Source organism: Brachypodium distachyon, chromosome 2, assembly GCF_000005505.3.
Source record: "Brachypodium distachyon strain Bd21 chromosome 2, Brachypodium_distachyon_v3.0, whole genome shotgun sequence".
Taxonomy (NCBI): Eukaryota; Viridiplantae; Streptophyta; class Magnoliopsida; order Poales; family Poaceae; genus Brachypodium; species Brachypodium distachyon.
Window position 1 is genome coordinate 12,984,965 of NC_016132.3, and position 24,790 is coordinate 13,009,754.

The 24,790-nt window shown below is 47.0% G+C and overlaps 3 protein-coding genes across 3 annotated transcripts; all 3 read left to right on the forward strand.

The window, feature by feature from the left end:
* The first annotated feature begins 2,215 nt into the window (after positions 1–2,215).
* LOC100841325 (V-type proton ATPase subunit C) lies at positions 2,216–6,435 on the forward strand. The gene is made up of 11 exons (XM_003567739.4): positions 2,216–2,445; positions 2,523–2,591; positions 2,708–2,835; positions 2,935–3,034; positions 3,685–3,752; positions 3,878–4,019; positions 4,578–4,694; positions 4,911–5,036; positions 5,551–5,634; positions 5,818–5,897; positions 5,967–6,435. Exons 1-11 carry the CDS (start codon positions 2,311–2,313, stop codon positions 6,064–6,066), a joined length of 1,149 nt encoding a protein of 382 aa, XP_003567787.1. The 5' UTR covers positions 2,216–2,310; the 3' UTR covers positions 6,067–6,435.
* Positions 6,436–10,624: 4,189 nt separating this feature from the next.
* Positions 10,625–12,487, forward strand: LOC100846495 (protein ANTAGONIST OF LIKE HETEROCHROMATIN PROTEIN 1). The gene has a single exon (XM_003565761.4). The coding sequence runs from the start codon at positions 10,739–10,741 to the stop codon at positions 12,128–12,130; it is 1,392 nt and encodes a 463-aa protein (XP_003565809.3). The 5' UTR covers positions 10,625–10,738; the 3' UTR covers positions 12,131–12,487.
* Positions 12,488–13,892: 1,405 nt separating this feature from the next.
* On the forward strand, positions 13,893–15,970 carry LOC100846802 (probable protein phosphatase 2C 53). Its single transcript, NM_001317884.1, is given in 3 exon segments — positions 13,893–14,690; positions 14,792–14,897; positions 15,600–15,970. Coding segments are annotated over 3 exon segments (1,275 nt in total).
* The last annotated feature ends 8,820 nt before the right edge of the window (positions 15,971–24,790 follow it).

Here is a 24,790-nt window from a genome sequence, read left to right on the forward strand (position 1 = left end):
ATTGGGAACGAATCAAATCAGATGGTTCTATCTTTTCTTCTTTAATGCAATAGCTATAGTTTGATATAAGAATCTATTTCTCAAAGTAATGGAAACCATTCTCTTATAGGAAATGGCTCGCAAATCGCTATTCCACCTTTTAGGTATCGTGAAAAGTGATACCTGTGAAGATCGTGCATTTCAGTCAAATTCAGATCCGTTTGTTTTTTCAGTCCATGATATAACCAAATTGGATGGATCTTCCACCCGTTTAGCTAAGAAAGAATAGATACAGAGGTGGATAATAGATCGATATGAAGATCATGAGCTGCCCCATAATGAAACCGCCAGTAGTCTCACAGCAGTATATCTATGTATGCATGGTTCTGTTAGATCGATGACAGTCTTTTCATCATTGCTAATTAAGAATATAATCTCGATCATTTTTGTTTGTGTATACATATATACAGCCTTCTCCAGCATGCCAAATCCGGCAGAAGAAAGACGAGCTGTACGATTTGTGAGATAAGCAGGAGAGGCTTACCTTGCAGAATGGCCGGTTGATGCACAATCTTTCTGTGCAAATCAATCCAAGACCAGACGATCTTAGATTGGTCGGTACAATCAAGTTGATGTTCTCTAGCTAGCTGTTAATTTCTTCCTTGGTTAGTTCGCTCTTTGACATGAAAATTGTTATAATCCCATCTAATAGGCATGGGTTCCGGAGAAGGAAACGGCCGGTTGGACTATGTGGTGGATGCGGTCATGCATTCCACGCTTTTCATCCTACTTATTGGTTGTTCTGCTGAAGATGGGAAGGAGGAAGCTCTGGGTGTGAAGAACACGCAAGAACAAGGGCGAAGATAACGTCTAATTTGAGTAGAACCAAAGATGGCGCATATCGAAACTTGTTTTAATTTCCAGCACTATAGTCGAGAACTGTTTATGATATCTACTATGGAGTAGAACTTAAGGTCAAGTTATATATTTTGCTATATCAGGATGACTGCCTATGGTTTGCAGTACTGTAAGACTGCATTGCTACTGCTATTATATATCTTTGTGGACGACTAATGTGCAATGGTACGTTGTATGCTATATATATCTTGTGTACTTGAGAAAATTAATGTGCAATGGCCGGCTCGAAATTGCCTTGGTGATGTGATTTTAGTTTGTCAAGGAATCCTACCAATTGGGTGGGTAAATCAGTTTTTTTTTCTCTTTTTCTTCCATATGGAAACAAAAAATATCTTGAGGCTGCCAACAAAATCTGTGTCTAGATCTGCTGCGAACCTGAGCATATACGAAGCAGAGCGGCAGAAAAGAAAGTGGAGCTTATGACATCTGAGCTAGGGAGAACCACCCGGCGAAACAGATGAATGGTACAATATCAATACGGCAAGTAGCAAGCCAAGACCAAATGCTGAATGGTACAATATCAATATGCAGGGCATAAAACGTTAACACTCTATTTATTCATCTTGCGTGTTCTTTACAAGTTGTTTTTTCCTAAACGGAATTTATTTGTACATACATACGTGTATATGCCCTCTATAAAAAGGCAGCCGACACACTACTTAGGCCTGGTTCTTTTCATCTTCTAGGGACGGTTTATTCGTGAAGCTGTCCTCCACTAACTTCCTAGAGAAACCGATCCACACCTTGGGAAGCTGCTTTAAGAAAGTTGGGGGCGGTTAAATACCCAAACTATTATCACAAGGTGAGAAAATGAACAACAGCTCGTTTGGTACCCATCATTTGTACTGCATAGAATTCTGGAATTCATTTTGAATTTCAGAAACGAACTTGTTTGGTTGGCATGAAATTGACCACGAGAATTCAAATTTCATGCAATTGCACTATAACTAACCCCAGTTTTTTTCCAAAAGTTATCATTTCTCTGGAATTGTCTCCCACTCTATAAATCCACGTGGTAAACAAACATGATTTTGAACAAGGAATTTAAATTCAACCAAATAAAATCCTATAAAAAATTAGATTTCATTTCATCGAAATGAAACGAGAGAAAGTAAGATATAGGAAAAGAAAGTTACTCGTACAAATTATTTGAAGAAACTATATAAATATAAAGAGTTTCCTTGTGATCCTGTGGACTAGTACTTCGAGGGAGAAGAACAGTGTGACAGACAGGTGGGACCCACCCACGTTTCGTTGTGGTCCCCGATCCGCCCATCCATCTGGACGAGAGAAGAAGAAGAAGAAGAAGAAGAGATCGAAATCAAGGAACCAAAAAGCCAAGCTCTGATTTTTATTACAGCACTAATAATAAACAGAAGCCGCCGGAACCCCCCGACGACGACCTCGCCGGCGATGGCGACGCGGTACTGGATTGCCTCCCTGCCCGTGCAGTCCGCCGGCGGCGGCGACTCGTCCGCCAAGTCCGCCCTCTGGGCCCGCCTCCAGGACTCCATCTCCCGCCACTCCTTCGACACCCCGCTCTACCGCGTAAGCCCTCTCCGCCCCCCCCTTCCCCCCCAATCCGCCCTGCCTTCTCGCCGGACTCACGCTTCCGCGCCGCGCAGTTCAACGTCCCGGATCTCCGCCCCGGCACGCTCGACTCCCTCCTCGCCCTCAGCGACGACCTCGTCAAGGTGAGTCCCCGATCCCCCCCTCCACAGCATTCGCTAGATAGCTCTCAAAGCTGAGGGGATCTCTGATCTGACGCGACGCGATCGGTTAATTTCCTTTTGTCCCCGTGCGAACGCAGTCCAACATCTTCATCGAGGGGGTCTCGCACAAGATCCGGAGGCAGGTGGAGGACCTGGAGCGCGCCGGAGGGGTCGAGGGCGGCGCCCTCACCGTCGACGGCGTCCCCGTCGACAGCTACCTCACCAGGTCCGCCCCGCCCTGTCCCCTGCCCCTGCTGCTGCTCGATTCATTTGATATTCTTCCTGCGCTTTGCTTAAGCTGAAACCGAGGCTTCCTTCCCTGCAGGTTTGTGTGGGACGAGGGAAAGTACCCTCCGCACGGGCCGCTCAAGGAGACCGTCGCCAGCATCCAGTCGCAGGTCGCCAAGATTGAGGATGACATGAAGGTGATGATCCTGCTGCTCCTGTTTCCTTCATTTGGTTTTAACTGGCCGCCGAATTGCATGTGGTTGCTAAGATTTTCGGAATGTTAGCTGCCTAACATTATGTGTATATCCTTTAGTTTGCTGATCCCAATGGACACTGTACTTTAAATAGTGTCTGTTAACCGCCTAGCATTTTATGTGCATTCTTTAGTTAGCTAATCTCAATTTACACTGAACTTTAAATAGTGTTGGGTATAACAATTAACTGTGCTCTTCAGCGTTGAATTGATCGATTTTGGATGTAGCTTGGTTTGTGTTTGTCTTGGTGTGTTTGGTTCCCTCTGGCTAGCTATTTTGCACAACTGGTTACATGACTGTATTATCTGCGGTTCCTTTTCTACCGGTTGAGTTTCCGCATAATTTTCATGATGGAAACTGTTTGGGAACTATTGGTGCCTAATTTTGTCAGGAGGCAAAAATCATACTCCAATACTAGTATTTATAACTAAAATAATATGTCGATATCTGCCTGTGATTTGTCTCCACCCCTTACAAGAAGTGTTACCTTATAGTGCTCAGTATTCATAGGCCTCCATGTCATTCTTGTAATAGATGAAAATAGTTTTGTAAGTGTTTTGTTGGATGTTGAAGCTGAATATTCCTTCTTCCAGGTTAGAGTAGCGGAATACACTAATGTTAAGAGCCAGCTTAGTGCCATCAACAGAAAGCAAACTGGAAGGTAAATCATCTCGCCATTACCCTGTCTACTACCTCTAGAGGGAACATGCTTGATACTATGCTGCATTGCTGCTGAGTTTTTGTCCTGGTGTCCTACTTAATTGATCTGTTTTCCTTATATGGCAGCTTAGCAGTTCGTGATCTTTCAAACCTGATAAAACCAGAGGATATGGTCACTTCAGAACATCTAGTAACACTTCTTGCTATTGTTCCAAAATATTCCCAGAAAGACTGGTTGGCAAGCTATGAGTCACTCGACACATTTGTGGTAAGTTCAGAAATTCTGGGTATGCCTTGAGTAGTGGCAATGTCAGTGAAAAATCATGAGTCAATATTTGCAAGTAGTGTTCATTTCAGCAATTCCCTACTTTACTTGCGCCTTTTCAGGGGCGGGGCAACGCCATGTGAACGGTGTCAATTGCACCGATGCCTTCTGCCCCAAACCTCATAGTTTTTGCCCAGCTAGCAGATTAACCACTATCGAAAATCTGCTTTGACACCAACCGATCTACAAATTACTGCTACAATGTTAGGATTGACCCCAACACCCTTTTTATCCTAGCTCTGCCACTGCTATGCCTTTATTTTGTTAAAACGAAGAATGCGTATTTGGTTCACCATGTCTGGTGTTAGTACTGCAACGAGAACTCACCATCATGGAAAACTTTCAAACTCCAGATACATTTGACATGCAACTCTTTTTCTCAGATGCTATTTTAGTTTGCCCTTATGAGGAGCTTAATTTTCATGTACTTTCAGTTGCCCTAATCTGTCACTGTATCAGTCAAATCGTTTTCTTTCTCGTGAGCTAATGATTGATTTATAGGTTCCAAGATCATCAAAAAGGCTTTATGAGGACAACGAGTATGCTCTCTACACTGTAACATTGTTTGCTAAGGTTGTTGACAACTTTAAGGTCCATGCTCGCGAGAAAGGTTTCCAGGTAAGTTTATCCATCCCCCTGACATTTTCTTTTTGAAACTTTTTACACTTGATCTTAATTTATCAACGCGCCATTTATCATAGTGGCAGTAATAGCTGCAGCCTTTGCTATGGCTCAAATAACTTGGCAAAATTTATTCTTGTTCATATATACCTATCGTTCTTTTGCAGCTGTTTTGCCATCCACTTATTTATATTCATATTGGATCAATTTCAGATCCGTGATTTCGAGTATAGTCCTGAAGCACAGGAAAGTCGGAAGCAAGAGCTGGAAAAACTGCTGCAAGACCAGGAACTTATGAGGACCTCCCTTTTGCAATGGTGTTACGCCAGCTATAGTGAGGTACATGACTTTAGCAGTGTATATATTCTAATATCATCAATAAAGTCATAAGGTGTACCCAAAACCCAGGGTGCTGAAGTCATCCATGTTCGCCAAAGAGACTCTACAAACAAGTTATTTAAATATTTGCATCTGATTGAATCAATGTTCTTCATCACCTGCATTAGAATTCATCTATTGTGAATGAACTATGCTCTGCAGAACATAAACAACTACCAATTAAAATTGGAGTACTCGGCGAAACTTATATGCTTTGACATGGTGGGATTTGTATACTTAGGGCAGTGCTGCTCCTAATATTCATCATGGACTAAGTTGTCTACTGAACCCAGTTAACTGATGAAATCCTAAAACTGTAGTACATACAAGGCTCTGTCACATGATTGCTGATAGTAGACTATTGGTTTTTAGTTGCAACAGCCATCTCTGTTTTCTATATTGATTTGCCTTCTTTATCGTAAATATATGTTCTCACGGTTCTTCAGTTAATTACTTTTACTATACTATGATCCAGGTATTCAGTTCCTGGATGCATTTCTGTGCTGTGCGTGTCTTCGTAGAGAGTATTCTGAGATATGGTCTACCTCCAAATTTCCTGGTAATTTCCCTTACTGGTGTATGATATTGATTTTTATACTTTCCTGTCTGATCTACAAATATGCATTTTGTCTGTACAGCGTACCACTGCTAGGTTTCTGATAAATTTCCTTTACTGTTTTGTGATAGTCAACTTCATACTTTTATGACTGATTTGATAACATGCATGTTGGTTTTGCATCAGTCTGTTGTTCTAGCACCATCAACAAAGAGCGAGAAGAAAGTAAGGAACATTTTAGAAGGGCTATGTGGCAGCTCCAATAGGTAATCAATCGCATTGTTAGTCTCAGCTTGCTCATGTTTTTTCTCTGACTGACCACTTGAAACACGCAGCAACAACTACTGGAAACAAGACGACGACGTGGGCGTTGCTGGTCTGGGAGGCGACACCGAGTCCCACCCTTACGTCTCTTTCACCATAAACTTTGTCTGAGCGCAGCGCATCCTGTTCTGCTATCTGTGGTCGGGCGATGGCCTCGGCCCCGAAGCAAACTATATTACTTTTTGAGTATAAATCCTATGAAACCAACTGCATGGTTCAGTGTATATTATCCGTGGCACGCCAATTCTTTCGTGGTCTGTCGGTTTCTTATACTGTTGTTTAGGTGACGAGCTGATGAATAAAATGTAGAGAACCTGAAACACCTCCTTTTCCTGGCACAAGATGGACCTCTTTTCTTTCTTTCCCTTCCAGTATTGTAAACTCTTCTTTCGGTACAGTATCGGGCAGCACGTGTGGATACTAGTTCTATTCTTGTACCCTTTTGAGCAACCAGGTTCGTAATAAAATCGTGTTGAATAACTCCGGTTCATAGGTCATCTGAGCCGATGAAGAACTTGAAAAGTTTTTTGGAACAAGATGGACCCTTTCCCCCTACATTTTGAGTTCAGGATCACAATAAAACTGTGCTGACTGTTAAATAATATTCAGCATGTGTGTAACTTTGTCCTACGGTGCAAATTTAGTGCATCTCAATGCTCAATCACATGCCAAACTTTGGAAAAAAAAGGCTGCTCTTAATCAGTGTGTTCGAAATCAAAATCCTTCAGATCCATGTTGGATATGTTTCTAGGGTTTTTTCTATGAATTTTTACCCAAGTGTTTAATGCATTTTTCAAAGTCTACTGCATTTCAAACTTTTTTGTGTGTTGAATTTTTCAATACTAATTTATATGGTATTTTTAAAGTACACAGTTGTGTTTAAGATATTTTTGTTTTACAGTTGTGTTTAAGAAATTTTTAAGAATTTTCTGCTGCATGCCCGAGAAGGAAACTCACCATGTCGAGACAAGATTGTCATCTCATAAATATATGGCAACCATTTGTCCCTCTATGTGCAGACACAATATCTCACGATTTCCTTTCAGTTATCATATAAGTGTTTACTCTTTTTTGCGAAAAATCGTACTCCTTCTGTCCCGTATTAAGTGTCACAAATTTGCCCAAATATTGATATATCTATGCCGTAGAACCCGCGGTTTGGCCGCTATAACGGCACCATAGCGGCATGAAAGCATTGCCGTGAAATCAACATTAATCCCTAACTCTGCATTAATTTTTTTATAATATAACTGATAAGTTTAGATTACCGATAATTTTTGTACGTGAGGATGCGCCGCAAAATAATTTATCGCGCGATTTAAAACTTGATTTATACACAAAAGACGTCTAAATACATGTAATATTTTGGCACTTAATATGGGACGGAGAGAGTACAAGTGTTTACACATGTAAGTTGTCCTGTTCATCGTGTCATCATCTCCAAAATTAGAATGAAAAACCGGACATGGCGAGATTCACATAGTAGTAAAATCCGTAGTAATAGTAAGATGTTATTTACCCACCGTGTCAACAGTATTTGGCAACCATTTGGCTCTTTCTGTGTTGGCACAAAATCTCTCGATTCTCTTTTAGTAATGACATTAATTGTTGCACAAGCACATTGCCATTTCCATCGTGTTTACACCGGCACATTACCGTGTCATCATCTTCAAAATCAAAAGAAAACTAACAAACGTAAACATCCATATTTGGTCTTCATTTGGCTCTCTTTGTGCTGACACAAAATTCCATTTTAGCTGCGGCACGTACGCTTCAAAATCTGACAAAAGCTCAGGCAAATTCCATTTTAACTGCGGCACGTATGCTGGCACAAAAGTCCGGTTTGCTAAAAAAGAGTTATCGACAGGTGCAATTATACTGATCATTAATTTATTCCAAGCATTTGCCTGGCTCTGCCAAGCTAACATGATTATTGGTATTTGGCAAGCATTTGTCTTTCTATTTTGAGGACGCAACGGTCGATCCCGTGATTCGATTAGAAGAATAGAATTCGTCCCGTCTATGACGGAAACCGGGCCCAAAAACCGATACAAATGCACGGCTTATTCAAGGAAAGTCATGCGAAATACCTTGACAAAGTGCATACACAAAGGAACAGCGGGGCTTCTTCGACGACCGGGAACAGAAGAGGTTGTCCCGGCGGGAGCGGCTCGCGCATCGGCAAGCCCGTACAGCATTCCAACCAAGGCCACCGCGGCGAGCAAACTCCGCCGCCAAACGAGGTCTCCAAAGGCAATGCCTCCAAGGAGGAAACGGCGTCCGAGGACGTCGCCGTTACCCGACCCAGCCACCGAGTCAGAGCTTTCGCTTGGGGACACCTCGCTTGCGAAGGGTGGGATGTGGTGGAGCTGCACAACGACGCCTTCAAGAAGGAAAATGACATCCACTGAAGCCACCGTTGCTTGCACCGACAACGTCAATGCAGAGCTTTCACCCTCAGCCGCCACACCCACCACGGCAAGGAGCGGATAGAGGCCCGAACCAGGGGCCACCGTAACATTGCGAGTTCCGGCGAAGTTCGCCGAAAGCCACATGCCAATACCACCACGGGCACCGGCCAGGGCACCGCAACCGCCCCCCGCACCGGATCTGGCCACCCCCACCCCGGATCTGGCCTCAGCAGAAAAGGGGCGGCATGGCTGTGGCCCGCCATGCGCCAAATGGGCTCGTAACACCGCCGACGGCGGCCACAACCGCACCGCCGGTGGCCTCCTCGCCTTAGCGACCTAGCAGCAGCGTACTGCCACCCACCGAGGCCCGCAGGCCCAGAAGGGCCCGCCATGCCACGGACGGCGGCCGCGCGCCAAGGATCCCACCGGATCTGGCGCCACCATCCCCGGATCCGGCGCCTCCGTCGCCGGATCCGGCGTCTCCCCGCGGCGCCCGCCCGCCACGCGCCGCGCCGCCCAGAAGCGCGTCGGCCCGCGGACCCGCCGCCTGCCCGCGCCACCTCGCCGCAGGACCCCGTCGCCGCTCCAAGCTCCACCGCAGCCGGCCGACCGCCTCGCGCCCCCGACGGGACCAGGCGGAAAGGTGGGGAAACAGCCCCGCTGCCGCTATCCCAACCCCTCCGGCAGCGGCGAGGTGGGGGAGGAAGGGAGGGGAGGGAAGCAAAGGCCGGCGGCTAGGGTTTCCCCCGTGTCGCCAGAGGCGGGCGACGTGGGGGAGTCGAGTCTACTACCCTACTAATGTGCATTTGTCTTTCTACGCGCCTCGTCGTGGCATCAAATTCAAAATCACAGGGAAATTGGCCATGTAAACATCAATTTTGGCTCATTTGTTGTTCTATATGCTGCCACAAAATCCTGTGATTTCTTTTCAGTTATAGCGCACTGCTTTGCACCATCATCGTTTCATGCTAAAAACGACAGATGTAATTTACAGTGATCATTAACTTTTCACCCAACCAACCTCTTCGTGCTGGGTTGTGCCGGCACAAACAGACATAGCTTAGTGTGCTCATTGTGAAACAAATATGTCGAAACAAGTGCAAGTTAGATTGTTGGCCGTGTCATATCTTCTGGAAACAAAATGAAAATTGACCATGTAAACATCAATACCTTGTGATCATGTATCTCTCTGTGCTGGCACAAAACCCCTCGTGATTCTCTTTCGGGCATGACACATGTGTTTACATCGGTATGTTACCTGTTGTTAGCTTCAAAATCGGAAGGAAACCGAGAAATCTTTGCTAAGAAAATTTCATATATGGATGTAATTTACTGTTATCATCAATTTACACCCAACTAAAGATTTACCTCTCTCCAGGTTGGGTTGCGCCGGCAGAATAAGTCGCCTCTGACAGCATATTATGGCTCGAACTGTCTCTGCGCTTGCACAAAATCTCGCGTTTCTCCTTCTGTCATCACACAGGTGTTTACCCCTGTGTGTTGCCTGTCTATGGTTCCAAAATTGGAAGGAAACCAAGATATTTTTCACCAACAAAATTTCACGAATAGATGCAATTTACCACGATCGTTAATTAATTTCACCCCAAGCAACCATTTACCTCCCTCCCCGCTGGGTTGAGCTGGCACAATAACTCGCGTATCTCTTCCAACTACGCGTCAAACATTTGAAGCGACATGTCATACTTTATTCATCTTGTGTGTCAACCGCTTCCTCCGGTGTCAAAAGGCTTGGCGCCGTGTGTGTGTGCGCCGACACGCTGACTCTGAGATGTACGTGGCTCCCATATAACAAGCTTGCCTGCGTACACGCAGTCAACCAAAGTCAGCGTGTCGGCCCACGTCCGGCACGACGACAACATTTTCCGCGTGAGGTCTTCTAATACATTTCTCTTTCCGGTATATCGAGCGTCACAACTTTATCTAAATGCGCATATAACTAGACGCGTTTTAGCGTATAGGTACATTCGTATCTAGACAAAATGACAACACTTAATACCGGACAAGGAAGTATGCTTTTTTTCTTCTTCTGATGTTACACGCATAAGTCAAGTTCGCTTGGTGTAAATGACATGTTTTCTTTCTGGAAAACGGAACCGGAATTCATGAGGCAAAAAACCTGAAGGCCTCTCTTTGCATAATTATTTCGACCCAGGTTGCGTCGTGCTGGCCTTTCATTTCACACCAGCTAGCAAAAGAGAGTAAAGACATACCATAAGCGGAACCAAAACATGCTTCGCTGCTGCCTTCCTTCTTCTACCTAACCCCTCTCCCCACCTTCTACATAAGCCCGCCGACGACGACCGCGACTTGTTCCATCCTTGTCGATTCTCTCCCCCTTCCTTCCTCCGACCATGCCCAATCGCCGCCGGAAACGCGACCTTCCTCCACCTGCTTCTGCTAAAGCCGGCGCCGCCGCCGGCGAGGAGGAGGAGGAGGAGCAGAACAACAACGGCATCGACATCAACGACATGCCCGCCGCCCACATCCTCGCCTCCCTCGACCACCACCGCGCAATCCCCTTCCTCCGCCTCAACTCCTCCGCCGCCGCCGAGAAGCCGGATTTGGACGGGCAAGGGCCGTCCAAGCGCCTTGCCGTCGTTCCTCCGGCTCCATCGGCCCTGGCGGCGCTGCTGCCGGCGATGTCGCTCCAGCTGCAGCGGCGGCTGTGGGTCAAGGACCGGTCGAGCGAGTGGTGGGAGCAGCGGAGCAGCGCCAGCTACCCGGACGACGCCTTCCGTCGCGACTTCCGCATGTCCCGCGCCACCTTCGCCATGGTCTGCGACGCGCTGGGCGCCGCCGTCGCCAAGGAAGACACCGCCCTCCGCGCCGCCATCCCCGTCCCGCAACGCGTCGCCGTCTGCGTCTGGCGGCTCGCCACCGGGGAGCCGCTCCGGGAGGTGTCGAAGCGGTTCGGGATCGGCATCTCCACCTGCCACAAGCTCGTGCTCGAGGTCAGCGCCGCCATCCGCTCCATCCTCATGCCCCGCTTCCTCCAATGGGCCTCCACGGCGGAGGCCCAGGCCCGACAAAAGGCCCGCTTCGAGGCCTGCTCCGGCGTGCCGGGCGTCGTGGGCGCCATGCTCACGGCCCACGTGCCCATCATCGCCCCCAAGCTCTCCGTCGCCGCCTACTTCAACCGCCGCCACACGGAGCGCAACGGCAAGACGTCCTACTCCGTCACGCTCCAGGGCGTCGTCGGCCCCGACGGCGCCTTCACCGACGTCTGCATCGGCTGGCCCGGATCCATGCCCGACGACCAGGTGCTCGCCCGCTCCGCGCTCCACAACCGCGCCGCCAACGGCGGCATGCCCGCCGGGTCATGGGTCGTCGCCGGCGCCAGCTTCCCGCTCACCGACTGGACGCTCGTGCCCTACACGCACCACAACTTGACATGGACGCAGCACGCCTTCAACGACAAGGTCGCCGGGATCCGGCTGGTCGCCGTCCGCGCCTTCCGCCGGCTCAAGGCACGCTGGGTGTGCCTCCAGAAGCGCACCGAGGTCAAGCTCCAGGACCTCCCCGTCGTGCTGGGGGCCTGCTGCGTGCTGCACAACATCTGCGAGATCAGAGGGGAGCCGCTCGCGCCGGACCTGCTCAAGACGGAGGCCATGCTCAATGACCTGGACGCCGACAACCCCGCCGTGCCCGAGAATCCGGTCAGGTCCGAGGCCGCAGCCGTTGCCAGGGACAAGATCGCGCACGACCTGCTCCACCGTGGCCATGCCGGCACCAGATTCTTCTGAATCCCCAAATCAGTCAATCAGTTTCAGTGGCCCTGCTTAGAGAATCAGACATCATAGCTCATAGATTATTCTCCTCGATCTTGAGTTCGTCTTGGTTTATAATTTCCAAGTAGATTCAATCCAGACATTCATTATCAAAGGTTTTCATTTTTTATGTATACATATTTTATTTTCGGTTTGCTCGTACAAGGGTTTTGACTGGTTAGTTAACTTCAGATCCACAAGAAAGGAGGAAGAATATCAAAAAGAAAGACTAGTTTTATTTTATTATTACATCATGTGTTGCAAAGAAAAAAAAAGGATGTCTTGTTTTGTCTGTGTTGCCTCGTCTAATAATGCTATTTATACATTCTTGGATGTCGTTTGAATTGGAACTTTTTTGCCGTGTCTGTCTCATTTGCTGCAATTGGGTCATAGAGTACTTACCAGTTTGGACTGGGTTTAGCCGATTCAGGTTCAGGGACCGGTGCGAATTGGTTTGACGAATCTTGCAAAGATGGATCGGACAACTCTTCTATTGTCGTGTTACACGTGCGCAGGAAGAGATCCAGACAGAGATAGACACATAGACAAGCTTACTCAAAAGTATAATTTCTAAAACCAAATTGATCATTGCATATTTATAATACATGTGTATTCTTTTAGGCAAACAATTTTACTACCATCCTATTGGGTGAGACATGCAGATAGGGAGAGATTTGAGGGGGATTAAATGCATGATGAAACATAAATTTGTTCCTGTGTCTTACTTATCTGGACAATGAACTGCGTGTACAAACATCTGACGCTTTAGTGACATATAAAATTGCTGTAAAGCATGTAAATGGACCAAAACTATGGTGCCTTACCAAGCCATTTTTTTTTTTGTACTTTTCTCTCTATAATAACATAGGTGTTTGACAGTCCATAAAAAAGGCCAGTTCAAGGCAGCCTTGCAGCCCAGAGGAACACAAGCTGAAGACAAAGCTAGAAGATAGATTGGCTACTACTACTCCGTAGTTAACTGGAAAGAATCCCCCTGTTTAACGAAGAATTAACATTTTGTTGAAGATGTTAGTACTAAGCTTGATTTGTATCTGTTGCGTACATTCTTATCATCCCATTTTTTTCTTGATTTGTCTCTGTTAAGATGTTGAGGTTGATTCACTCTTAATAATTAAGGACGAAATCATATACTTGCATGTAGTCCTCAACAATGCCATAGCAGAACAAAATATAGAACAATGGTTCATAAGAATTTTATTACAACACATAGAAGTGTAATCTATAGGATGGTTATCACAATCAGTAGCATCAACACACAGGAAAAACATAAACATAAGCCATGCATTGTATCAGTTTTGAGGCCTGATTTTCCTTATAAAATTGGGTCTTCTAATCGAATCGCGAGGATCCACCGTCCTAAAAAATAAACAAATTATGAAAGACAGCCCAGTTTCTCCGGCCCATCGACGAGATCTTTGAGCGGCCCACCGAGTCTCCAATGGACGGACGGCCCAGAGGCGCGCGATGCTTTCGTTTTGTTGCTTGGCCTGCAGCCGAGGGCAGCTCCCGTGCGCCCACCTACCACTCGATTCGCTCCGGATCTTCCCTTCTTCTTCTTCTTCTTCTTCCTCCCTCCATCGCCATCCATGAGCAGCAGCAGCAGAATCTCCTGGACAACCTCGCCGCCGCCACCATGGCCAGCCCTCGCTGCCGCTGCTGCTATACACCGGCCTTTCCCTCCACGGACGGAGCTTAGCCGCAGCGTCCCCTCATCGCCATGGACGACGACTCCCTAGGCGCCGCGCCGCCGCCGCTCGACAGCAACGGACCGGACCCACGCGACGACGACGACGATGCCTCGGCCTCCGCGTGCGGGAGCCCGTGCTCCGTCGCCAGCGACTGCAGCACCGTCGCCTCCGCCGACCTCGACGCGCTCCTCCTCTCCGCCACCGCCGCCAACCTCGCCCTCTCCTCCCCGCCCTCGCTCCTCCTCCTCGACGATGCCCCATCCCCCGCCGCCGCCGAGGCCGCCGCTACCAGCAGCGGCGGCAGGAGGACGAGCGTGTTCGCGCTCGACGCGCCGCCGCTCTGGGGTCTCGAGTCCGTCTGCGGACGCCGCCCGGAGATGGAGGACGCGGCCGCCGTGCTGCCGCGCTTCCACCGCCTCCCGCTCTCGATGCTCTCCGCGCCCGCCGACCCCGGCGCTGACGGGCTCGACCGCGCCTCCTTCCGCCTCCCGGCCCACTTCTTCGCCGTCTACGACGGCCACGGCGGCGCCCAGGTCGCCGACCACTGCCGCGGCGAGCTCCACAACGCGCTCGTCCGCGAGCTGCGCGCCGCCGAGCTGCACGACGACCACCAAGCTGCGGACCCCAAGAAGCGCTGGGAGAAGGCGTTCGTCGACTGCTTCCGCCGCGTCGACGCCGAGGTCGCCGCCAAGGCCGCCGACACCGTCGGGTCCACGGCCGTGGTCGCCGTCGTCTGCTCCTCGCACGTCGTCGTCGCCAACTGCGGCGACTCCCGGGCCGTGCTCTGCCGCGGCAAGGAGCCGGTGCCGCTCTCCCTCGACCACAAGGTCAGCTCTTGCTCGACTCCTCATCATCACATTGGTACTAAATTGCCTCTTGAGCTCATCGGAGACACTGACTGATGCTTTGATTGCCTTGGCGAATTCAGCCCAACAGGGAAGACGAGTACGCGAGGATCGAGGCGCTGGGCGGCAAGGTTATCCAGTGGAATGGCTACCGAGTTCTCGGCGTTCTTGCCATGTCCCGCTCCATTGGTACGCATCCTTGCAGTCCCTGACATAGTACTTGGCCATGTTTCTTCAGTTCCATTGAGGTCAACGCTTAGGGCAGCTAGTTGCAGCTAGTTGTGATGTGAAGTCTCTCCGCTGGATATTTTCTTGTTCTTGGACAAAATCATTGGTACTATCTGAATTGCGACGTGTGGTTCAGGGAACTGTGGATTGCCAAAAGTGTCCTGACTGATGCTTTTTGTTCTTTAAAAGTCAAGATAGTGGTGGATTTGTCATGGCATGATTTAGGCCTTAAGTGTCTCCATCGGCTGGATAACAGATAACTCAATGACAGAAGAGCTTTGAAACAGTTTTTTCTTTCTGTCAGATAACATCTACAATCTGGCATGTTACAAATTAGGCAGCACACTGTATAAGTTGCTGGATACATTCATGGTTACAATTATTCAGTGACCGTGTAATTTGATTTCAGTTCTTTCTCTATGCTCCACTCAATGACAGAAGAACTTTGAAACAGTTGTTTCTGTCAGATAACAGATTGTAACTGTCATACTAGAAACAACACAGCACAAACTGTATACAACAAGTCAGCATTCAGTGACTTGAGCCATTTGATTTGATTTCAGTTATTTTGTTTCCAATTCTACTGACACTTGACATTAGTTTTGACCTGGTGTATATATGTGCCAGTGCTTATGATTTGCATTGCTGAACAACTTGCTGCAGGTGACAGATACCTGAAACCTTACATAATCCCGGTCCCGGAGGTGACGGTGGTGGCCCGTGCAAGAGACGACGAGTGCCTCGTCCTCGCAAGCGACGGCCTCTGGGATGTTCTGTCAAACGAAGAGGTGTGCGACGCTGCTCGCAAGCGGATACTTCTGTGGCACAAGAAAAACGCCACTGCTGCCGTTGCCCGAGGAAGCGACGGTGGCTCGCCGGATCCAGCAGCTCAGGCGGCCGCCGAGTACCTGTCCAAGCTTGCGCTCCAGAAGGGAAGCAAGGACAACATCACCGTCCTGGTGGTCGACCTCAAGGCCCATAGGAAGTTCAGGAGCAAACCTGACAATAACAACAGACAGACAGACAGACAGTAGTCGCTAGGAAAAAGCTCAAAAGACCAAAAAGAAAAGAAAACCTGACGAAGTGCATGTAGATACCTTACTTAAGATAAGAACAATAACATTTGTGGCTACAATGGTAGTACAGATCTCGATACCCGATTCAGGGGCCTGAGGTTTTATGGGTTCCTGATCTGAAACATGACAATCTTGTAGAGAGCTAGTACAGTATACATAATTGGGTCTTTGTCATTTTCCCCCACCCTACTGTTGATCTCGATACGGAAGGAGCATATGTGACTGTTCATCATTTCCTTTTCTGTCTTGTTGTTTGACGTGTCCTGTAATAAGGCCTGTTCCTATTTCCAAACCTGTTGGAACACGGCTAGCGTGGTTGTTCTAGAGGGGAATAGGTTTGACATTCACATTTTATTTTCATTTGAAATTTGGACATTTTCTCCTGTCTTTGGAGCTAAACTAGAAGGATACATAAACCTTGTTTGTTTTTTTGAGTAATTACACTTTAAATACTCGTATGAATTATGTATGATTATTTATTTTTTGAAACGGCAACGGACCTGAAAGTGTCAAATTTATTCAGAGGAGACATCTGTAAAAGGCAGGGAAACACCACGGGGAGATTCCAGAACATGGCCCGGCAGCAGAGAATGGCTCGTCGAGGGCAGCCAGCTGGGCACTTGAGAGTGTTATGTCTGAAAATGAGGGATTGTTTCCTGAATTCAGGGTCTAGAACATGCAATTGCCGGGACTGCTTTATACCTGAGGAGGATATAGAGAACCTCAAGGATGCTAGCCGTGTTCCAACAGGTGAATATCCCCTTGTGTGATTTCAGCATAGGGCCAGTCCACAAGAAAGATGTTATGAAGATGCTTGACAGGAAGAAAGACCATACACTACAATAAAACAGACATCCAGGTTGCTTAGTACTTTTAACTCTTTTTCTTCTGGATCCAACTCAACCAAGGCACCAGAGGGACATACCCACGAGCACATATGCACTAAACATATGAGGCAAATGACTGAAAAAATCTCTGAATATTTGTTTCCCAAGCTCGAACTTGAACCTGCAGGCCAGGTACTAGTACTACTTAGGAAGCCGGATACAATGTTACCAATTTGAAGGCACATAAATTGCATATTAGTAAAGAAAACTATCATATATTTTGGAACGGGGGGTTTACCATATATAACGGTCATCTGATCGATCTCTGCATATTATATATATATATATATATATATATATATATAATTATTTGTGCGCGCTACTGGTGATCTTTTCCAAAGCCTCGGTACATAACCGGGCCCGGCACAGGCCCGGGGCCTAAGTTCCAGGCGCAGGCTTGGCACAGGGTTTCGGCCGATTAATCCTGTGCGCAGCGCATCCTGTTGAACGATGCGGTTGATGTGACCGAGCGTTGTGCACTTGCCCTTGTACTTAATGGTTTTTTTATTTCCTGGTACAAAGGCTCTGCTGAAGATGGGAAGTAAGCTCTGGTTGTGAAGAACAAGCATGCATGGATGATGCAAGAGGGTTGAAGATGATGTCTTGTTTTACGGAGATGCAAGGATGGCACATGTAGATTAACTTGCTTTCCAGCACTATGTTAACTGCTACTTCCTTCGATCCTAAATTGTTGTCGAAATATTACATGTATTTACACGTTTTTTAAGAACATATACATTCATATTTGGACAAATTTGATTCAGTACAACTTAAGCGCACAACTTATATACACTGCTGTTTGGATGACCTGATGCTTGACCATTTTGTTTTGAAGCTTGGGCGATCAATTTCCAAAAACACAGTGGACCTCTGCTGGTGCAGATAATTTCGCCGCTAATATCATTCAAGGGCTAACCTGCCGATGATGGCTGTCTCTGAGCTTGGCACTATGGATCATGGAGGTCTCTTGTGTTTGCATGAGTTTTTCTTTATGTGTTTATTTCCTATTTGTTGTGTCGGTCAGCTTCCTTGCCGTTGTTTTACCACAGCCCGGGCACGGACTTTTTATGTAGTGTCACAGTGGCAAGGCATATGCCTGATCAGATCGGACCGGTGGTTTTGGTCATGTTGGAAGGGTCATGGGTCAACAAATGTGTATGGTGCAGAGTATAGATGAAGCGGAGGTTTTATGTTGCCTCTGCGTCTCTGCAGAATTAGATGCAACACAGAATGACAAAAAGCAGCAATTCTGCTCACAGAATTCAGAATCAACATATGTACAGGCATGCATTGGGGTATATACGCTAGCTAGCTAGCTGTTCCTCCCCTATCCACCCTCACAGCTAGCGTAGCATATTCAGATTCCGTTACAACCAACTGTTGTAGTAAGCCAATCAAGTTGGAAATGTAAGGAAAAGGCATGCAGTATTTAAGGAGCTCAGCGTACGTATTAGTTTGTTCTACTAACTAGTAAGCCAAGTTGGCGATCGAGCAGGTTGTGTCAGCAATGCAGGAACTCAAGGAGAAAAGTCCAGGGACCCTGGTCCCTTGCCCTGAGTCGGACCGCTCCTCGGTGACGTAGAAGATGACATGACCGCCGAGACCCTGGTCTTGATCCTGTCTAACCTCTCCTTTATCTCCTCCGTGAAAGTGGCATAGGCAGTTGTGAGGGCGATGCCGGCCGCAAGGAGGTATTCGCGGAGCTGCGCACGGACGGACCAGAGTCTGCCGGGGACGGACCGTTGTAACAGGCTCAGAGACCAATCTGAAATTAATTTCTAAAAAATCTCAAAAGCTCATTCATGTAGTGGGATAAGAAGTGGGAATAGTCTCACCTTACTAATTTAGGGGAGTTGGACCAATATATAAAGTATGTTGGTTCACACCTCTTAAGCAAGTGAGCAAGGAAAATTCCCACGCGCGCTCCTCCTCCGCTCGTCTCGTGACGACGCGTTTCGTGGATCGAGTTCGTGCCGGGTCGTGCTTATATTTTTAGCAGTCGGAATCCATTGCGGATGCGTAACAAATCCCGATAATTGCGGAGTCAGTCCGCCTGCGTGCCTATATAATAAGACAACCGCGGCCTTCGGGAAAAACACACCACATCCCTAGCCGTCACGCCTACGATCCAATCTCGCTGTTTGCCGCCGACTGCTACTCCATCCCGTCGACTGCGTGCACAGATCGCCGGGAGAACATGCCTCCGGAACCCCAACCTTCGAGATCCTGCTCGGGAGACGGTCGATAAGGTTTTTGGGGAGCGTTCTCACGCGACTGCTCGCTTCTTCACGTCCCTGTTTCGTCGGCATCTTCATCACCAATGGCCGACGACCTCGGAGATCCCGCGGCTCAGGCTGCCGCTCTAGCTCAGCAGCAGCAGGCTGCACAACTCCAAGCACAGCAGCAGGCTGCCCAACTCCAAGCCCAGGCACCTGCTGCTGCACAGGCGCAATCGCAGGCACTGGCCGCTGCTCGGGACGTAGTCAAGGCTGCTGCTGCTGCCGGCGTAAACATCGACGCCACCGGACTCGTCACCGACCTCAACAAACAAACACAAGAAAAGAGTACAGCACCGTACGTAATCTGCTTTTTCTTGTCGATTTTGATTAGTAGTTCTATTATTCATGCTGTGAAATTAGATGAGTTTTGCTGTGCCTTGCTGTTTAATTTGTCTAGTTTGCATGATATAATATGCTACATGTTTTACACACTGTTTTTCTGGATTAAATATTCATCGAAATTACCTAATTACTCAACAATCCAAAAACCTTATTCGTTTAGGCAATTTTCGATGTCTCAATTTGCTGTCGCATTGAAACCACCTGTGTTTACTGGACTGCACTTTAAGAGGTGGCAGTATAAATGTCATATATGGCCCGTGGCTATGGGCGCATGGTGGGCGGTACAACACGGGAAGACTCAAACAATTGCTTCTCAGCAGTTGTATGTTGAGGCTTGTGTTGTAATCGTCGGTGCGATATGTAGTGTGCTGGGAGATAAGCTCGTTGATGCTTATCTGCATTATTAGTATGCCAAAGAGTTGTGGGATGCGCTCGATGCTAAGTTTGGCGCATCTGATGCTGGCAGTGAGCTGTACGTCATGGAGCAGTTCTTTAACTATAAGATGGTTGCAAACCGATCTGTAGTGAAACAATCTCATGAGTTACTGACTATGACTAAGGAACTTAGCAATTCAAGTGTCCACTACCCGACAAATTTGTCGCCGGGGGCATCATCACCAAGCTTCCTCCTTCGTGGAGGAACTTTGCTACTTCACTAAAACACAAGAGACAAGAAATCTCTGTGGAGAACCTGATTGGGACTCTTGATGTTGAGGAGAAGGCGAGAGCAAAAGATGCTGGCCCCAAAGGCAACACACAAGAGGGTACGTCCACTGCCAACATGGTTCAGAGGAACAACCACAACAACAGTAACAACAAGGGAAAGGAAAAGACATTCAACAATGCTGATCCAAAGAACACTACCACTTTCAAGAAGAAGAAGAAAGGAGGCAAAAAGGACAAGGATCCTTGCTTTGTGTGCAGAGGACTTGGCCATTGGGCGAGTAACTGCAAGGAGCGCAAAAGAGGACAGATTCGGCAAAAGTTTGCTAATTTGACCATTGGCAACAATGAAGATGCTGGCAGATATGGTAATTTATTTACTGTATTTTCTGTATGTCAATCCACCGATTGGTGGGTCGATACAGGCACAACTATTCATGTGTGTGCTGATGTTTCCTTGTTTTCTTCATATCAGGCCATCAGCTCCTCAGTGATGATGGGGAACGGCGCCCATGCTTCTGTTCATGGTGTTGGCACGGTGGATCTGAAGTTTACTTCGGGAAAGATCGTGCAGCTGAGGAACGTGCAGCATGTGCCCTCCATTTAAAAGAATCTTGTTAGTGGATCCCTCCTTTGCAAGGACGGATTTAAGTTAGTGTTTGAGTCCAATAAAGTTATTGTGTTTAAGTATGGACAATTTATTGGTAAAGGTTATGAGTGCGGAGGTTTGTTCCGCTTGTCCCTTTCGAATTTTTGTAATAAGGTCGTGAACAGCGTCAATTCTATTAATAATGAGTCTAATGTTTGGCATTCACGACTTTGTCACGTTAATTTTGGTTGCATGGCGCGATTAGCAAATCTGAGTTTAATCCTTAAAATCACCGTGGCTAAAAGTTCGAAGTGCCAAGCTTGTGTGCAAGCGAAGCAGCCTCGCAAGCCTCACAAGGCTGCTGAGGAGAGGAACCTAACACCGTTAGAGCTCATACATTCTGATTTTTGTGAGATGAACGGTGTATTAACCAAAGGTGGAAAACATTACTTTATAACTTTCATTGATGATGCGACTAGATTCTGTTATGTGTATTTATTGAAATCAAAGGATGAAGCATTGCATTATTTTAAGATCTATAAAGCTGAAGTCGAGAATCAACTTGAGAAGAAAATTAAACGTTTGCGGTCTGACCGCGGTGGAGAATATTTCTCCAGTGAGTTTAATTCATTTTCTGAGGAACATGGCATAGTCCATGAGAGGACGCCTCCCTATTCGTCCCAGTCAAACGGGGTTGCTGAGAGGAAAAACCGCACGCTGACTGACTTGGTCAACGCCATGTTAGACACTGCTGGTTTATCCAAGACATGGTGGGGGGAGGCGCTATTGACTTCGTGTCATGTGCTAAATCGTGTTCCCACAAAAGATAAAGAAGTCACCCCATACGAGCTATGGGAAAAGAAGAGACTCACACTTTCTTACTTACGGACTTGGGCTGTTTGGCGAAAGTCAATGTGCCAATCACCAAGAAACGTAAGCTTGGACCAAAAACCGTTGATTGTGTCTTTCTTGGCTACGCACTTTGAAGTGTTGGCTATAGATTCTTGGTTGTAAATTCTGGAGTACCTGACATTAGCGTCGGTACAATTATGGAGTCCAGGGATGCTACATTTTTTGAGGACATATTTCCCATGAGAGATATGCATAGCACATCTAGAGAGGATCATGATGTACCTGCTGAACCCGTCAGTTCAGAGGAACATCAGGATCATGGTGTAGCTCCTGAACCCGCCATCCCAGTGGAAAATCTTGAACAAACACGTGATGAGATTCCTGAGGAGTATGACAATGAAGCCCCTATTAGGGGTAAGCGACAAAGGATTGCTAAATCCTTTGGTGATGATTTCATTGTGTACCTTATGGATGACACACCTAAAACCATTAATGAGGCATTTGCATCTCCGGATGCAGACTATTGGAAGGAAGCCATTCGTAGTGAAATGGATTCTATCATGTCTAATGATACGTGGGAGGTCATTGACCGTCCGTACGGGTGCAAACCTGTAGGATGCAAGTGGATATTTAAGAAAAATCTTAGGCCTGATGGTACTATTGAGAAGTACAAGGCGCGACTTGTGGCCAAGGGTTTTACCCTGAAAGAAGGTGAAGATTTCTTTGATACTTACTCACCTGTAGCTCGATTGACCACAATCAAAATATTACTATCACTGGCTGCCTCATATGGTCTGATCGTCCATCAAATGGACGTCAAGACAGCTTTTCTTAACGGAGAGTTGGACGAGGAAATTTACATGAACCAGCCAGATGGATTTGTAATAAAGGGTCATGAAGGCAAAATGTGTAAGTTATTAAAGTCTCTATATGGCCTGAAACAAGCTCCTAAGCAATGGCATGAGAAGTTTGACAAAACTTTAACATCTGTCGGCTTTGTTGTAAACAAAGCTGACAAATGTGTATAGTACCGCCATGGTGGGGGTGAGGGAGTTATACTTTGTTTGTATGTCGATGACATAATAATATTTGGGACTAACCTCAAAGTGATTGAAGAGGTTAAGACTTTCTTGTCGAAGTGCTTTGACATGAAAGACCTTGGTGTAGCTGATGTTATTCTGAACATCAAGCTCGTGAGAGGCGACAATGGTGAGATCACTTTGTTGCAATCTCAATATGTGGAAAAGATCTTAAGTCGTTTCGGCTATGCTGATTGTAAACCTTCTCCAACTCCTTATGATCCAAACGTTCTGCTTCGAAAAAATCACAAAATCGGAAGAGACCAACTAAGATATTCTCAAATTATTGGCTCGCTCATGTATTTGGCTAGCGCAACTAGACCTGACATCTCTTTTACTGTGAGCAAACTGAGTCGGTTCAATAAGAATCCGGGAGATGATCATTGGAGTGCACTCGAGAGTGTCATGCGCTATCTAAAAGGCACAATGAGCTATGATATACACTATACTGGGTACCCCAAGGTACTTGAGGGTTATAGTGATTCAAACTGGATATCTGATGTTGACGAGCTAAAGGCCACGAGTGGATATGTGTTCACACTCGGAGGGGGTGCTGTTTCATGGAAGTCTTGCAAGCAAACGATCTTAACCAAATCAACAATGGAAGCAGAATTTTCAGCATTAGATACATCCACGGTTGAAGCCGACTGGCTTCGTGAGCTCTTGATGGACTTGCCGATTGTTGAAAAACCAATACCGGCGATTCTTATGAACTGTGACAATCAAACTGTGATAGTCAAAGTGAACAGTTTTAAAGATAACATGAAGTCATCAAGACACGTCAGGAGACGTCTGAAATCTGTCAAAGCAATGAAAAATTCCGGAATAATAGCATTGGGATATATCCCAACGGCTAAAAATCTGGCAGATCCCTTTACAAAGGGTCTATCAAGGAATGTGATAGAATCTGCATCAAGGGAGATGGGGTTGCGACTCACATGGGTTACCATGGCGGTAAACCAACCTATGTGATTGGAGATCCCGTGAATTAGGATTTGGGAAACAAGTCATTGTATAACTTAGGAGAGTTTACATTCTTTATCCCACTCCGTTGACGATGCATTACTCTCGTGTACTGTATGGTAGGTTGTTAACTTAATGTGTTCTAACGCGTTGCATTAATTTGCAAGGGAGATACTGTCCTACAGAGTAGTCTCTAAATAACACACCTATATGAGCCTGACTGTTGGTCACAGTCTATGAAATTTGGGTGGTCTCTAGTAAACTCATGAAAAGGCCTGGAGAATGACTTATATGCTCCACACCGCGGGGTAGCATTCGGTTGCCCAGTACCAGACAACAATTTAGTGAAGCTCTAACACAGAAAACTAACAATTCAAGGTTTGTCCATTGTTCAGTTGTGCGTGAGTGAAGCTATTTGTTTAGGTGGATGTTAAACCTTAACCGGTCTCCACTGAAATGCCGGTATATCAAAAACAGAGTTTTGGATCAACGGTAATTTTATGTGCTTATGAGATACTGTGGGGGATTGTTGGAATTTTGGGTTAGGCCCTGGGCCCAATCGGAAATTAATTCCTGAAAAATCTCAAAAGCTCATTCATGTAGTGGGATGAGAAAGTGGGAATAGTCCCACCTTCCTAGTTTAGGGGGAGTTGGACCAATATATAAGGTATGTTGGTTCTCACCTCTTGAGCAAGTGAGCAAGGGAAATCCCCACGCGCGCTCCTCCGCTCGCCTCGCCTCGTCACGACGCGCTCGCGCGCCGCGTTTCGTGGATCGAGCCGTACCGGGTCGTGCTTATCTTTTTGGCAGTCGGAATCCATTGTGGACGCGTAACAAATCCCGATAATTGCGGAGTCGGTTTTGGTTTTCTAAACCTAACCGAAGTCCGCCTGCGTGCCTATATAATAAGACAACCGCGGCCTCCGGGAAAAACACACCACATCCCTAGCCGTCACGCCTAAGATCCAATCTCGCTGTTCGCCGCCGACTGCTACTCCATCCCGTCGACTGCGTGCACAGATCGCCGTGAGAGCAGGCCTCCGGAACCCTGACCTTCGAGATCCTGCCCGGGAGACGGTCGATAAGATTTTTGGGGAGCGTTCTCACGTGACTGCTCGCTTCTT

Bases quoted from the DNA above. Each gene is read 5' to 3' on its own strand.
- LOC100841325 (XM_003567739.4), top strand. From the start codon at position 2,311: ATGGCGACGCGGTACTGGATTGCCTCCCTGCCCGTGCAGTCCGCCGGC. The intron at 2,446-2,522 runs GTAAGCCCTCTC...CGCGCCGCGCAG, and splicing joins TCGACACCCCGCTCTACCGC to TTCAACGTCCCGGATCTCCG. The intron at 5,898-5,966 runs GTAATCAATCGC...TGAAACACGCAG, and splicing joins CTATGTGGCAGCTCCAATAG to CAACAACTACTGGAAACAAG.
- LOC100846495 (XM_003565761.4), top strand. From the start codon at position 10,739: ATGCCCAATCGCCGCCGGAAACGCGACCTTCCTCCACCTGCTTCTGCT.